This window comes from Drosophila grimshawi, unplaced genomic scaffold (assembly GCF_018153295.1).
Source record: "Drosophila grimshawi isolate 15287-2541.00 unplaced genomic scaffold, ASM1815329v1 contig_44, whole genome shotgun sequence".
In the NCBI taxonomy this organism is placed as follows: Eukaryota; Metazoa; Arthropoda; class Insecta; order Diptera; family Drosophilidae; genus Drosophila; species Drosophila grimshawi.
The window spans coordinates 13,700,020-13,716,495 of record NW_025063240.1 but is presented as its reverse complement, the minus strand read 5'-3'; the positions used below and the strand labels follow the sequence as shown (position 1 = coordinate 13,716,495).

General features: G+C 33.8%; 2 protein-coding genes across 2 annotated transcripts in view; one reads left to right on the top strand and one right to left on the bottom strand.

The window, feature by feature from the left end:
* The first annotated feature begins 262 nt into the window (after positions 1–262).
* LOC6558385 (3 beta-hydroxysteroid dehydrogenase/Delta 5-->4-isomerase type 1) lies at positions 263–3,354 on the top strand. Its single transcript, XM_001984309.2, has 4 exons — positions 263–318; positions 1,304–1,651; positions 2,304–2,579; positions 2,642–3,354. Exons 2-4 carry the CDS (start codon positions 1,330–1,332, stop codon positions 3,241–3,243), a joined length of 1,200 nt encoding a protein of 399 aa, XP_001984345.1. The 5' UTR covers positions 263–318; positions 1,304–1,329; the 3' UTR covers positions 3,244–3,354.
* An 8,280-nt stretch (positions 3,355–11,634) lies between these two features.
* Positions 11,635–16,476, bottom strand: part of LOC6557797 (RNA-binding protein Musashi homolog Rbp6) — a 167,273-nt gene continuing 162,431 nt past the window's right edge. The window contains exons 8-10 of the mRNA XM_032740471.1: positions 13,615–13,680; positions 13,033–13,274; positions 11,635–11,741 (exon numbers count right to left, since the gene is read on the bottom strand). Coding sequence (XP_032596362.1) covers positions 11,700–11,741; positions 13,033–13,274; positions 13,615–13,680 — 350 coding nt within the window. The 3' untranslated portion in view covers positions 11,635–11,699. The remainder of the gene's footprint in view (positions 11,742–13,032; positions 13,275–13,614; positions 13,681–16,476) is intronic.

Below are 16,476 nucleotides of genomic sequence, written 5' to 3'. Positions count from 1 at the left end.
GTTTGAAAATTGATAAAGAAACCTATTTATGTAATATATAAGCCTATTTAATGTCCATATTCATTTAATTGTTGTTGAATAAAAATTGAATTTTACCAAACATAATGCATTTTATTCAAAAGTGGCGCTACCGCAAACGATCGATAACACTATGGCGATCAAAGCTGTTGCGTTTCGATAACAAATCAGCTCAACAGTTGGCAACTCTGCCAGTTTATTTGTAACTCCATTCGTGCTACAACCAGACCATCAGTTATAAAGCGACAGGCAGCGAAAAGACATTGTTTGGCAACGGCAAACGGCAAAATCTTATTCGTGGTAAGTTCAGGACGTTGATCGAAGTGTTTTACGAGTGGAAAATGTAACGGTACACGGGTCAAATGCACTTATTTCTTAATGGCAATTATAAGACCAATATAATGTGCAAACAGGTAGGCCAAGAGTTAGAGTCAGACTCAGTGCTCAATCACTTGTCGTTATAGCCAACATTTGATGTTGTAACAGAGACGCGGAAACCAGTTCGTAATAATTATATTAATGCTAGTTTCTCGCTGCTGCAGCTTTGTTGTTTTTGCAATTTGCCGCTTTTTCTGTTTTGGTTTTTGTTGTTGAAGTTGATGTGTTGCAATCGCCACTAGCCCAGCGTCAAAAATAGTAAATCTTTGTTGCCGTTTGTGATTTGTGTCTGTTGCTGTTGGCCAAAGGTGATGATAATTTGACCATGGCCAAGTAACACACAAACAGAGGAAGTAGACACAAAATAAATAAGAAACAGCAAAAAAAAAAAAAAAAATGAAATAAAATAAAAATTAAATAAGAAACAGCAAAAAAAAAAAAAAAAATGAAATAAAATAAAAATTAAAAGTGAAGTTTTTAAATAAATTATATATTTTGTAATTTTTGTAGAGACAGAAAATAAAATAAATTCCTTGACTTTTGAATGACCACAAAAAGCAGGAGTTTTGGGGATAAATAGGAGATATGATCGTCTGTTAAGTCGTCCGCTGATCTTCATTACCATAACAAAGCAGCACGTAATCCATGCGCTATGAAAACCGCCAAGTCATTCCGAATAAAGTTGCTTTTGTGACCTCTGTGAAGGTTTCGCCATGGTGAACCACTTTGGCTTTGATAATAACGTCTATGTGGCTGCAGCGGCAGATGGAGGCTTCGGTTGCGACAGACTTGCACAGTTTATGGCATTCAGTTGACCAACTCAGTTGTTGCCTTTTCTTTTTTATGGCCCATGCACTTTCCAAGTAACTACTAACATTTCTCCTTTTTGTTTTTGGCGTTCTCATAGACATAAAATTGGACATTAGACGTAAAATGGAAAGTAGTGCTGGCGATGTGGTTCTTGTAACGGGTGGCAGTGGCTTTTTGGGCCAGCATATCATCAAAATGCTGCTGGAGCAGCGCAAGGAGCTGAACATCAAAGAGATACGCTCACTCGACATTGTACCGTACAAGAACAAAATTGGTCACTTGGAGACGCCGCAATTGCTGCGCACATTTGTCGCCGACATTAGCGGCGAACGTGAGAGTTTAAGCAAAATCTTTGAGGGAGTTGATAGCGTCTTCCATTGCGCCGCCTCCGTTAAAATTGAATATCCGCCCAACTATGAGGAACTGGAGCGTGTGAACATAAATGGTGAGTGCACTCAAATTTGCATGTTTAAAGTTTAACATACATTATAAATGTGTGCATCCAAACTAATCGAAGCGTGACACAAATTTACAAAGCCCTTGTCATCTGATATGATTATATTTAACATGATGATACCCAATAGCAAGTGATTATATGAGGATAGTTATTAGTTATGCACTGTCTAGTATATATTTTAAAAGACAACAGTTTTAGATGCAGAAGTATCCAGAGGCGCAGTGAGATTGATTTATTAAATGCAGAGGGTATTCCTTAGTCAGTCATTTCCATGTACAGCCTACTTACTTGTTTGCGATCGATTTAGTACACAAAATTTGTCCCAAAAACTCGTTTTTAACTTTATATATCAAATTGTTTATAATGTCAAACCAATTTCAAAAAAGAGAATACAATTTTAACAGATTCCAACGCCGTCACACGAGCAACTTTTGGACTCTTTATCGTCTCAACTAATTGCTAAAATAATGTATTATATTTCCTTATGGTTAAGTTGTTATTATTGTTACTTGACTTAACTATAGGTGCTACTAAAATGAACACAAGCTAAAGCTGTAACATGCTGAACACATTTGATTGTTACGGGCTTATATACATATATAATTCATATTACTAATATATACGTAAATTGCAATTACAGGAACGCGAGCTGTGGTAGATTTGTGCATACAAAATAATGTGAAGCGTTTGGTCTACAGCAGCTGCACTTCGGTGTGCTTTGTGCCGTTCAAGGGACGCAGCACGTTTGCGGCGATTATCAATTCCACAGAGTCCAAAACTGATACGCCCAAGCTTGATAGTTCCAAGCTGTGGGAGCAGGATAATGAGTTTCTCATAGCCGGTTATGCATCCAGCAAGCTGCGTGCCGAGAACATAGTACTCAATTCTAATGGGGCGCCGCTGCAAAACCAATTGGGTAAGCTTTGGGATTGTCATTCTCTGCTATTTTTCAATTCTAGTAATCGTATATATTCATAGATTATCTGGCCACTACCGCAATACGTGCCCCGTTGACTTATGGCGAGTGTGATTCCCATTTCATCACCGATTCTTTTGATTACCTGTCCACACGCGATTGGATCTTTCCACGAATTGCGGGAGCTGGTGGCAAACAGCAGTTGGTCTATGCCGGCAACGTTGCCTGGGGTCATATTTGTGCCTATAAGGCGCTCAAGGTTTCCACCAAGGCTGTGAATGGTTTGCCTGTTTTCGTCACCGATGATACGGGCATCAATGATGTTTCACGCTTTATCCAGAAAATGGCGCTGATTGGCGGGCAATTCAAGGTGAAGACTAGCTGGTGGTATATACCACACTTTTTGTACTTCTTCCTTGCGTTTCTACTGGAGTTTGTGATCCGTGTGGCCTATCCCTATACTAAGTATCGTCTGCGTTACTCACCGCGCGCCATCGCCTCTTTTACTTCCTCTATGCTGATGTACAATCGACTGCGTGCCTCCATTCACATGGATTATGTGCCACTTTACGATGCGGATAGCAGCGCCGAACGTAGTGGCAAATGGTATGCCAAGTGGTGGGATGGCAGGAAGCTGGCCAAAAAGTCAAAAAAGTCGAGTTGAGCTCGATTTAATGCTGTATTATTAATATACACTGTACTGTAAATGCTAGTGTATTTTCTGTTTTGTATACTGAAAAAAAGTTTAATAAATCTGGGTGTTACTGTTATGTTATATTGGCATTTTTCTATCAATACTGTCGATGCTGAAGGTTCCAAATCTTTGGCCAAAGGATATCCAAATCAATCAAATTGCAAGTTATGATGGACCCTAAATGATATTCTCTATGTCTATAACGATATTGCAGTTCGATAGAGGATGTCCTTGCGGCTCTAACGCACTATACCATTACAAGATTTGGGCGAGCTAGAGCTATTTTCCACGTCTTTTAACTCGCCCTAAAAGTATGCTTTAAAACTCTAGATTTTCAGAGATTTAATCACCATAAATTTGCCCACCCAATTGAGAAGAAAAGGCTGAAATGTATGTTTTTGAACAATGTTCATATTTGTTTATTAATCATTATGAATTAATTTATTTATTTCTCAGTTATTTCAATATAATTTGTATTATATATTTTTTTGTTGCTCTAGAGCGTTTCTTTGCCATTGTTTTTTAAACTTATGTACCATTATCTTAACTTATAATGCCATTATTTAATTTTCATTTCGGTTTTAAAATCATGTTTCTTTATAGTTTATATTTATATATGCATGCATATCGGATGTTGTTTAATGCTTATGCCGATTTTAACCAGCTCATTGGAATATCCTTCAGGCCTGCCTCCCTCAACAACACGCTTCTTTACGTAACACATTGCGAACAAAGTGATTTTTTTTTCGTCATTATCAATTTCAGTTAATGGGGTAGGTTGTAAGTTGTAAATGTTGTTGCTAAAGTTTTTAATAATTATTTTTCTTTTGTTGATATTGTGTGTTTGTGTGTGTGTATTAAAAACTTTTACAATTTCCTCTTGACCGACTGTGTTTGTGTGTATGTGTGTGGGGGTGTGTGTGTGGGTGTATATGAAGTGTGTGAAAATAGCAATAATTGCCGTATCTGAATGATCCGATTCAGTTGTTAATTTTCATCTTTGTTGGTGGCCTCATATTGTATGTGTGTTATTTTTTCCCAAGGGTCCTTATAAATAATTGAATTACTTTAACCATCGGCATGCGCCCCTGTCAGTGTTTCATCATATGCTTAACATTATTGAATTTAACTATATGTTTATTTGTTGTTCTTGGTTATATAACTATCATGTATATATATACATATATATAATATATCATATGCTATATATAGTATATGATATACACATATATATATATGTGTATATATTTGTATTTATATGAATGTATATATGGGCATATTTGCGGTCGTATGAAGATTTTTGTTGCCTTTTGGTATCATCATATATATATGTATATATGTACATATATATATACATATATATATATTTATATGTATAATTTGTCTTTCTTTGTTTTTGGTTTTTGTATTTCTCGTAGTAAATATACAAATTCGTTACCGGATTTCTTTATAGAAATGAAAAAATTGTTTTTACTTTAATCTTTTTAATTTTGTTTTTGTATTTTTTAAATTCTTGTTATGCTTCTATTTATGTGTATGGCTTTCGCACGGTTTTGTCTTATTCTTTTTGTTGTTGCTGTTGTTATTATAATTTACCTTGTATAGTTTGCTGTAAGTGTAGTACTGTACCAGTTTTTCTCATAGCTAATACACTGTCATACATACAATATATATGCACTATATATGTATATAGAGCTTATATACACACATTGGCAACGCCTCCAAAAACCTCATCAACTTCATTCTCATCCTGAATCACTCGATGCCCAATGCGTCCTGCTGGGATTTAGTACCTAGACTAATTTTTAAAGTATTCGCGCTCAAAGTGTGCGTGCTCCTCTCCACTACACTCCACTGCATTCAACTGAACTCCTCTCCTCGTTTCATAGATACCGCACAATATACTATACGAGTATCTAAGTATGTATGTGTGTGTTTAATTGATTTTCCATCCATCGCACGCTCCGACTTAATTACTTTTACTTACATAGTAGAATACTTACAAACTGTACGCTTTATTATCGCGCTTTATATAAATGTATCTTCATTTTTGTCTTGTTCTGCCTTGTTAAATTTTGGGGATTTTTTTTTTGGATTTTTTTTTTTTTTTAAGATTCCTTCGACTTGTATCGTGTATAAAGTATTAAAATGATTTCATTTTGCTGGTTACGCATTTGTAAATACAATTTTAACGTTACTGCTGCCATCTCTGTCATTATCTTTATATTAATCATTTTTTGTTGTATTTGTTTTTTTTTGGTTTTTTTTTTGTTTTATTATTATTTTATATTTTGTTATTTGTTTTTCTTGTATATATTAATATATAATTTTTGTTTTTCCATATAGTATAGTGTAAAATATATAAGAGATATTGTCAATATAGTAAAGGTGTTTTTGTCAGTAGGAGTACCAACTGCAAACTGACATATTCCTGGGGGGAATTTCTTACTTATAGCAAAAATAGTCAAGTGATCGTTCGTATGTAGGTTCATTTGTATGCATTCTTTACCAAGTATGTGTGTATAAGTGTGTAAGTATGTTGTGTTTAAGTGTGTGTAAGTGTGGGGTGTGTGTGTGAGTTTATCTGTGCTGAGGTCTGGTGTATGTACATATGTTTATGTTATGTCTAAAACTCAAAACTGAAGATAGAAAATGATGTCTGATATAAGCATGCAAGAAATGGATATTGCTACCATTCAAAGTGTACAAGGCTCACAAATTCGCTTCGACCCACGCGATCCTCTAATAACTATAAGTATTCTTCACTTTCTTTCAGTTAAGGGATCCTGTGATCCTGTGCTCGCGACGTTTGCATGTGTGTGTATGTGTGCTTGCATGATGAAAAACAAGTTCGTCGTTAGCATAAGATATTAGTTATGTAATTGTATTTAACGGTCGTTATCGTTATCTCTCGTATTTATTTGTTGTCATTTGACTCATACACATAATTAGAACTGATATGTTTTATAAGACAATATATATAATAATAATAATATAAAAGAATAAACGGAAAGTAAGTCGTATAAGTAGCTACCGAACGTTTACGTTTACTCTTTGCTCTGTCTTTTCGTAATTGTTTTTTTCTTTTTTCACATTTAAAACTATTTTACATATTACAATTCGTCTTTTCGTGTCCTACTTCATTTCTTCCTGCTGCGACCACAAAATTGACTTTTGACTCAAAAACGGCGTTTAGCTTAAAGTATGTGTGTGTCTATATTTTGTTTAAAAAATCTTTTACGGCATACTTATGCATTTATTTATACACGTTTTTCCTCCCAATATAAAAAAGAGGGACATATTTTGTTTAATTATGTTCAATTTAAAGCTTTTGCGCCTGCGCCGTCAAAATTCTCTCCCATCGATTTTCGCATTGACGGCGCCTTCAGTAGAAAAATAATGAAAAAATGTTCGATTTTGTTTTCCATTTGTTTTTTTTTTTGTTTTTTTTTTGGTTTTTTTTTTATGTCTTTATGTTGCTCTTTGTGTTGTTGCTGTAACATTTTTTTTTTTGTGTTTTCTAATTGACTGAAATTGATTTTGTTACAAGGACGCATTTAATTTGGTTGTTGTTGTTGTTAATGTTGTTGCTTTTATTGATCCGGTATACCAATGTAGTTTGCATGAAGTTCTTGTTGTTGTAGTTTGCTGTCTTGAGAATCGTGTTTAACAATAGAGCACTACAAATAAAATGTGTAAAGCATGTTCTTCTACTCATAACGAACGTTAACAGGGAAAATGCTAGAAAAAATTCAACAGTACGCTTAAAGCTGTTTTGGTTTTTCACTTACTCGTACAACATCATGTATGTGTGTGTACTATAATAACCGATTCGGGCAATTCAAAGCTAATCGCATTCAACGAGCCCAACCAGCGAGCTGCCTTCAATTGTCATTCGCTTTGGGCCAGCTGCAATAAGCGAGTTGCTTCTAAGCTGCTTGTGTTTCTTTCACCATTCTGGTTTCGGTTTTCGACTTACAACATAAAAAATTTCCTAGCTGACTGTACTTTGTGCCAGCAAAGTTTAGCATACATTTGTATTTATTTTTTTTTGTTTTCATTTTCATTATCATTTTTTTTTTGTTTTTGGCATAGCTGCCTAGAAATGATTTGTATTGTTTTGAGAATTGTTATAGACTTGGATTCCATTTCTCTCTCTCTCTCTCTCTCCATATATACCGATTAAGGAGAGAAGCTACATTTTGTGTGCTTGTTTCTTTTTTCTAGGACAGTCAAAAAATGTTTACAAGTAATTTACAATATGCATGTTTCGTTCTTATAGAGAGACTTAATCCCTCTGGATTTTTTCCTTTCCTTCAATGCAGTTCTTGCGCTGTCGCTTTCTGATCATTAGTAATAATATTTATATATATATTTATATATATATATATATATTTGTATATATATATATATATTTGTATATATATTTTATGTATATTTATATATTGGTGTATATTTAATGTACTCCTTTTTTATATTTTTATTTTTTTAATTTTTTTCTTTTCCTTTTTTGTCAAACTTACTTCTCTGCTTGTTGTTTTGCTTCTTTTTGTTCTTGTTGTTGTTAATTATTATTGCTTTTAGAACGTGTCTTAAAAATATATTTATTTATTTATTTAATTTTATATGTGTATGTATATGCCTTAGACGGTAGTTGTTTTTTTTTCTCATATATATATTTGTATGCAAATATAACATGTTTTCGCTTTGTTTTGGATTTTCATCATTCCGTCAACGCTAGTTTTAACCCACTCGAAAATTCGCTTGGATCTCCACTAATTTCGGCTGTCACTCATGATAAGCAGGCAGCTGGAATACGAGTACTTAAAATACGCTTTTGACCTGCTTTTTGGTATTTTTTTTTTTGTTTTCTTTTATTATGCTTATATATTTTTGTTATTAACAAATAGTTTAGTTAGCGTTAAAGTAACCATTGCCTTGACTCCCTTGCAGATGTATGCATGTACGTGCCATTTATTAATAGCAAACATACATACGTATACATAAGTAAAATATGTTTTTTTGAGTGTGATTTTTGTTTTCTTTGCTGGACAATCAGCAATCACCAATGCACGATAATCTAGATACTGGATTGCCTCTAGCCGATTTATATATATATATATATATATATATAAATATGTATATATATATATATATGTGTAATTTAGCAGCTTACTTTCGCCTATCTAAAATTGTTTTTCGTGTCTTTTTTGCTTGCTTTTTCGTTCTTGATTATTTATATAAGTATATATAAATGTATATATAATTTTGCTTTATTAAATATGCTGTTCTCTCTTGACGAATCCATTTTCTTTGTCTCCAATGAAGTGCATGTTAACTAAAGGTGTGTGTAAAGTCAGCGAATTCAGTTAAATGAAGTCTTCAAGTGATTTCTTCATAATACTTGGATGCATCTGATTTGAGTTGGCTTTTGTATTTGTCAACATTATAAACGCTATCATTTATAATACACTGCAACTATTTGTCGTAATTTGTAATTTGTATAACTATGTATGTATGTTTATGTATATCGTATTTGTTTGTTGGTTTGTTGGTTTTTTTTTTTGTTGTCATCATCATTCCTATATAAGTTTTGTATTTGGTCCGAGACTTGACAGGCAAAGTCCTGGAGAGCGTTGGTTTGACAATTTGGCAAAAAAGTTATGAAAGGAACATTTTCACTGCGTCTGTTTCTGCTTCCGCTTCTGCTTCTATTTATGCTTTTGCTTTTGCTTATAGTTTTTCAGTTTTAAGTTTTCTTGTGTGTGTGTTTTACGTAGCCTAATGCAAACATCTCAGACAGACAAAAAGCGCATCTTATTGTTGTTGTTCTGTCAATTATAGAACAATACAAGTTTTGTTATTAATTGTTTTTTTGTTTTTTTTTTTTTTGTATTTGGTTTTCCCACTTGCTGTGTGTAACAAATGTTGTTTACTTAATTGTCAGATAGTTTTTGTTTTGTTCCAATAATTGAATACTCCATATAGTTGTATATAAATATATTTTTCTATTACGCCCCCAAATTGTATCATCGTCGAATACATCTAGTCCCCTCGCATCCGCTGTCCCCTCGTCGTCCTGTCGTCGTCCAGTCGTGTCCTTGTGCGACACGAGTCGGTGCGACTAGAAAAATTAATTGCACATAACGTGGCCTGCTTTTCATTTTGCTTTCGTTTCCTCAACATGAATGCTTGTTATACCCATCCTCATCTGGCTTTTTTACATACATATATTTAGTTAATTGTTCAAACATTTGCGTGTTTCAGCGTTTGTCTTTTGTGTTTTGTTTTTTTTTTTCTCTTTATAAATATTTTATTTACTTAAATACAATATATGTTGTATGTATAATAGTTCATTGTTATATTTGCATATGCGCTTAGATTGTAATTTGTTTAAGTTTCTTTTTCTTTTGATTCATCAGTTTTATGTGTGTGTGTGTGTGTATGTAGGGGGGTGCTTGTGGGGAGTGTGTGTGTTAGTTGTGTGTTTCTGTTTGTGTGTATGAGAGTTTATACGATTCTTTTTCAAAAAAGTTTCTTACATATATAATAGATTTTTGCTGCTTTTTGCAAATAAATTGATTTATGCCTCGAGTTATGCAAAATGCAATCCCTCAATGTGCATTCATTGACTTAATGAATGCTTTAACATATTTGTCTAACTATCCATATCCATTTTTAAATTAGCATTATGCGTTTGCTTTCAATGTGAACACAAAAGAGTTGCATTTAGAAATAATACAGAACTTCAACACATGTAACAAATTCGTTCAGCTAATCATCATTATCATCATTATTTTCACATACACATAATGCTTTGCTTTGCTTCGCTTTGCTTTTTGGCCAATAAACGATTGTTGTACTTTAAATTAAATTCATAATAGTTATAACTTGCATCTAATTGCTTTTGCACAATTTTGATTTTTGATTCACATCCCACTGAAAACTGAAAACATACAGTACTTAAATAGCTGCCAATTGGGTTCAGTCAAGTTGATTGCACAACTTGAACTGACCTCAACTTGTAACATATGCAAACTTTCAATATTCCTCAACAAATAATAATTATGTTGTTGCTTATATTTGTTTGCATTTTCATTTTGATTTGTGTGTGTTTAATTAGTTTGTATATATTGCAGTTTTCTTTAAATGTATGTATGTATAATATGTATATATAAGGATATATATATATATATATATATATATATCGATTTTAACTTTAAAAGTTACAACTTAGTTATTTAAGAATAGTAATAATAATGATAATAATCATTTACTTTTAATAATACGCAATTAAATAATAACATTTTCGCTATTATTGCAACATTTTTGTTTGGTTTTCAACATGTCTCTCTTTTTTCATCATTTTTTAGATTACATTTTCCATTTTTGGTTTTTTAATCATTTTTTTTTTTTGGTTTCTCATTACTTTAAAATTGTGACGCTTCGGCCTCTGGTGCCACAATGTTGTCATCCTCCAGGCTGGCCTTTATATTGCTGTCTTTGTGTGTGTGGTTCGTATATGGGTGTGTGCGGTTGTGTGTGCAAAAGGCCACGCCTACTTGCCGCCTCCACGCTGCCTGCTGCTGCTGCTGCTGCTGCTGCTGCACTCGACGCAGTTTCGTTTAATTTGCATTTTAAACGATTTTTGCTGCACACGTTGCATCTTTTTGGGGCACTGCGGCTGCCGTGGTTGGTTATTTGATTATTTGGTTATAATGTTGTGTTTGTTGTTGTTGTTGTTGCTGTTGTTGTTGCTGCTGTTATTGTTGTTGTTCTTCTCGTTCTTGTTGTCATTAAATTAAAATTAATTTTTGTTGTTTGCCCATAGTAGTTGGATTTTTTACGCTGCGTTCTATAAATTTATATGTATACAAGTATGTATATATGTATGTATTACATATACGTTAATTAATTAATTGCAATATGTAAGTGTATGTCTGTGTGTATGTGTATGTGTGTGTGTGTGTGTGTGTGCGTGTGTAGGTAGGTGTGTGTGGGCGTTGTGTTTGGTTTATTGGGTTTTGTTTGGGCTGCCTAACAGATTTCATTTGCGATGTAGAAATATATCAACATGCACGAGCATGCACGTAATTATATATTATATATTATTTGTTATATGTGTATATATATGTGTATAAGTATATTAGTTATATACGTCGATTTACTTTAAATTATTATTATATTTTGTTTTATTTTTGTGTTTTTCTCCATCTTCTTCTTTCTAATGCACTGCGTTTTCTATGTGTGTGTGGTTGCAGCATTACAGTTACAATTGCGTGTCTGTTGTCATTGTTGTTTTAGTTGTTGTTATTTTAGTTGTAGTATTGCTTTATTTGTTGTTTTTCTTGTTGATGCTGCTGTTGCTGTTGCTGTTGTTTTTGTTGTTGTTGTTCTTGTTGTCATTGCGGTTGTCGGCGCCACCTTTAATGGTATCCATTTGTAAATGCCGCAGGAATTAGTGGTCCCTGTAAATAAACGTTTCGTACGGAACAAAACAGATACACCAAAATTATTCAAATAAAATACAATCCCCAGCATCTAATGCACACAGACATATAGAAAGTTATTTAACATTTATAGGTATACATGTATATATATAATATATAAGTGAAAAGTATTGAGATAGAATTAGAAAATTATTTTATATTCAATGTTTTTAACTAGAAATTGGTTGCCTTGTGACGAAGTTCTGATAAGGATAAAGATAATCGGCAAAATTTAATAAATCGACAAAATCGAAGAACTTAAAAAAAAAACAATCAATTCGCTTGTTAATCAATAAAGACACACAAAAAAGTCAGAATTTGTAAACCAAGCAGTCAAATCAAAGTGTTGCCACGAACAAAACATGGGATAATTCTTTATCAAAACTCGCCCGAGGCTTGAATAATAAATGTATGTATGTCGGTGGCATGTATGTTTGTCTGTGTTTATGTGTGTATGTTTGTGTGTAGGATGTATGATTTATGTATGTGGAAACAGCGCTTAAATTTTATATTTATATAATACATATGTATAGTATATTGTAGAATTGTAAATAAATCATAATTGTTTAATTGAAACGGCCTAGAAAACTGTGCTTGTGACGTGCATACATAATTTTTACTTGATTTAGATTGTTTTTTTTTTTTTTTTTGACTAGGATTTTGTAAGTATTTTATTTTTGTTTGTTAAAATTTGGTTGATTAATAATTGAAATTGTTATTTGAAAAACACGCTGTAGTTTTGTTGGTGTGCCTACCTTGTGCAACTGCGTTTGTTATATACTCTTATTTCTTTTGTTTTCTCTTTTTTATGCTTTTCGTTTATTTATATATATGTATATATACATATATATATTCTCGATTTATATATATATAATTGTATATACTTTTGCTTTTGTTTGTTTTCTTGTTTTATTTTTTGGGTTATCAGTCTTTTTATATATTAGCCATCGCAAAGTTCAACGAATAAATCTGTACGAAATGAAAGAGAAATACATAGTATACAATATATATAGAAGGTCAACGCAATAACTATGTAACTATATATATTTTAATAATTTATCACTAAACTTGTCTGTTAAGCTGTGTAATTATGCTACAGAAAACGACAGCTAAGCGGACCACTTGGAAACGGACCAGGACTGGGCCTAGAAAACGCGTCCTAGCGCCCCCAAATTTAACACTACTATTCTTTTTTTAATATCTTTTTTTTTTCTTTTTCTTTTCTTTTTTTGGCTACATTAGCCAGACCAGAATGGTCAGTCGTACTTACCGGGCTGTAGTTCAATGGGGCACGACTAACGGCAATGGGAAAGCCCGATGGCTGCGGACTAGTGGCCTGTACGTAGCCCACATTGTCGGCCCCGCCGGAGCTGTACATGTCAATGGTTGGTCCGGGCGAGTTGGTCGACGGAAAACCCTGCCGTGTGGCCGTAGTGGCAGCCCCACCATGCGGCGAGGCCGACGGACCGTAGCTGTGAGCGGCTGCAGCAGCCGCCTGATAGTTGTTCATCACTGCAAGGAAAAGACATTGAGCTAAGTGTTATAAGTGTTCATACAATAAGGCTTAAGTCTTTTAATACTCTGGGGAACTTTACATGCCAAATTAGTTCGTATAGTATTCATCTACATATCAATTTGACAAAATATAAAGCAGAATCAATGTAGAACGAAGTTGCTCCTGGATAAACCAAAAGCTTTGATTTTGTCACAGGGAGTCAGTAAAAATGATTATTATTTCATAACTTTATAACTAAGTGATAAGCTTTCTGGTTTATGGTAAACTTATTCAATATTTAAGTTTGCGTTTGATTGATTGCCTTATCTTTTGCACTACATATATGTGATATCTTACCTGACAGTGCCTGTGTTAGCAGCGGTGTATTGTTGTTGGGGGTCAGCTGCCCATTGGTTAGATCAACTGTAAGTGGCAAAAGATTAAAAGAGTTGACACTTTAATATATGGCTGGCAAGAATGCTATGCAACTAGTTAAAAGTTGGGCGTAAAAATACCTAAGTTATATAAGAGAGTATATGAAAGTTGTAATCAAGACTGAGCACTAAGTGGTATATATAAAAAAAACATTGATACGATTATAAATAGTATAAGTATATGTAAGTGGTGAGCGTATGAATGTTATATAATGGAACTTATCTAAAATAGAACAGAAAAGGCAAATCAAATAACATATATAAAACCAAATACGACTAACTAACTAGCTGAATGTTGTAGTACATTGTACATTTAAACCCAAGCCCAAAAGTTAATAAAGGAACACTATACGGTTATATGGTATATGGTATAGAGAAACTACAACGACGCAAAAACAGAACTAACTAGAGAGGGCTGGTTATGAAAACACACAAAGTGCACGCAGGATTATTAAACGAGCGTTGACGCTTGAGAGACCCGTTGTCTGCAGCTAGTATGATGGAATGAAACCAGAGCAGCAAAACGAAACTCAGCTACAACGCTTGGTTAAAGGACACAGGCGCACTTTCCTCTTGGCGCTTTTTCTGTTATCATTGCCTGCTGCTGTTGCCTGCTGTGGCTCTTGTTGTTACGGTCACAGCTGCTGTGGCAAGTAAAAATACGCTAGCGCCAATATTGAAATGACAACAGAATGGGAATGTGACTGTGAATGGGAATGGGAATGGGAAAGGGAAAGGGGAATGCGATTGGGTAGAGGGATTGGGTTAAGAAGTAACGGGTTATGGCTAACGTATTATGGAGTAAGGGGGGAGGTGGAGCAGTGCTGGAGTTGCAGGCAAATGTGCATGTAGCAGTTGCATTTCCTGCGGAAACACAAAAATTGATGTAACGTAACGTGACGTAACGTAACGAGGCGTGGCAGTGGCAGACGTTTGCTTATTGTCGTCCTTGTCGCTGGTGCGTGCGTTGGATGTGAATGTAAGTGTGTGTACTGTGTGCTGTGTGTATGTGTGTGTGTGTGTGCTGTGCTGTGTGTGTGGCGCCAATCAAGTTTGGCTTACGTTTAGTTTACGCTTTTCGGAAAGCTCCGTGCGCCATGTTGTTTTCATTAGCGACGCAGCAGCAACAACTGTGAAAGCTTCTGGCAATAGAAATAGCGGAAACTGCTTTTTCTAAATAAATAAGTTTTTAGTTTCACTTTTTAGTTGTAGCTGTAACTGTAACTGTAGCTGTATCTGTAGCTGTTGTTATAGAATGGGTTTCCGCTTTTCTTCGGTTTCTTTTTTTTTTTATATTTTGTTGGTAGTGTTGCAGCTGCAACATTTTAGTTTAGTTTAGTTGTCATATTCGTGGTTTTGTTGCTTGGGAAACAACAGTGCCATTACCAAAACTACTGAAATTTGTTGAGTTATGTTTCCTTGTCAGTCTTTTTCTTGTTTATCACAAATTTGTTATAGAACGAACCATTTGAAGCGAAGATCGTTTACGAACAATTAAATGTTAACTTTTGGCAACACTGGTTTACTCTATGAGACTAAGTGATTATGGACGTTTCAACAGCTACTTATATATTAGCACATTAGTGATATTAGTAAACAGAAGAATAAATACATATATACTTAAATACATATGAGCTACACATTTGCTCCGTTTTTCAACACTACACAGTTTAAAGAGTTCTTTGATGTGGGACATTAAATTAGTTTAAGTTTTAGCTATTTCTAGAGTTTTTAACAACTACATTATTTAGCTTATAAATAGTTAATATTAAGATTTTTATAGTTATGATTTTTTTTGTTTAACTTGATTATAAAAATGTATTATCTTTTTTTAGCTACTACTAATGATTGATTAGACGAATCGTCTTCCATATAGTTGGCATTTATTTGGTTATCAACTGAAAATCTTTTGTAGATATGAAATGGTCTAAAGATACATATAATTTCTATAATTAAACGAAAACTACACATAGATATAAATGTATATGTATGTATATATGAACTACGACTGCCCTCTTTGGGCAGTTTACAATTGAGTTTTGATTGCGCGTTTTGCTAAACTTGTTTCTATAACGAGTTACTAACAGTACATTTAATAATCATAAAATGATTCCTTCGGCCAACGAAGGAACAGATATAAAGTGTATAAAGTAAAGTATTTATGTATATATAGAATGCTGTAGGGTAATGCATTTTATAATTAAGACGACCATTAGCTGACCTTGTTGGCAGTTGACTTTTGAGTTGTCGATGTTCTTGCTGTTGTTGTTGTGCCTGTGGCTGTTGCTGTTGCAGTTGTTTGTTGCTGCTGTCAAGTTTATTACGTATACGCATCGATGGCCACTTTGTCACTCTTGGCTTGACAATTCCATGTTGTCCACTCCAAACTGTTGGCTGCTATTTGAAAACGCTTTCAAACGCAAATAACACAAAAGCTAGAGCAAGGAGCAAGAAGCAAGAAGAGCCTTGCGGCCAAGAAGGATAGACTTTGCTTTGGGTTTTTGGTATCGGCTTTTGTATCCGTTTTTGTGCATTTATTTAGTTAATAACTTTTCGTTTTTGCATAAGCAATTTGAATTCTGCGTTGGCATTTTTGTTCATGTTGTTGCTGTTTAACTTGTTGTTTTGAAGCGTTTTCTTATAAATCACAGTATATACGTGTAAAATACATAGATATGCGTATGCGTATGTGTGTGTGTCTGTGTTTGTGTTTGTGTTTTAGCTATATAAGTTGTTAGGTATATTGTATATAAATAACTCGTAAGCATTTTATAGTTAAGATGCC

Bases quoted from the DNA above. Each gene is read 5' to 3' on its own strand.
- LOC6558385 (XM_001984309.2), top strand. From the start codon at position 1,330: ATGGAAAGTAGTGCTGGCGATGTGGTTCTTGTAACGGGTGGCAGTGGC. The intron at 1,652-2,303 runs GTGAGTGCACTC...TTGCAATTACAG, and splicing joins GGAGCGTGTGAACATAAATG to GAACGCGAGCTGTGGTAGAT. The intron at 2,580-2,641 runs GTAAGCTTTGGG...ATATATTCATAG, and splicing joins GCCGCTGCAAAACCAATTGG to ATTATCTGGCCACTACCGCA.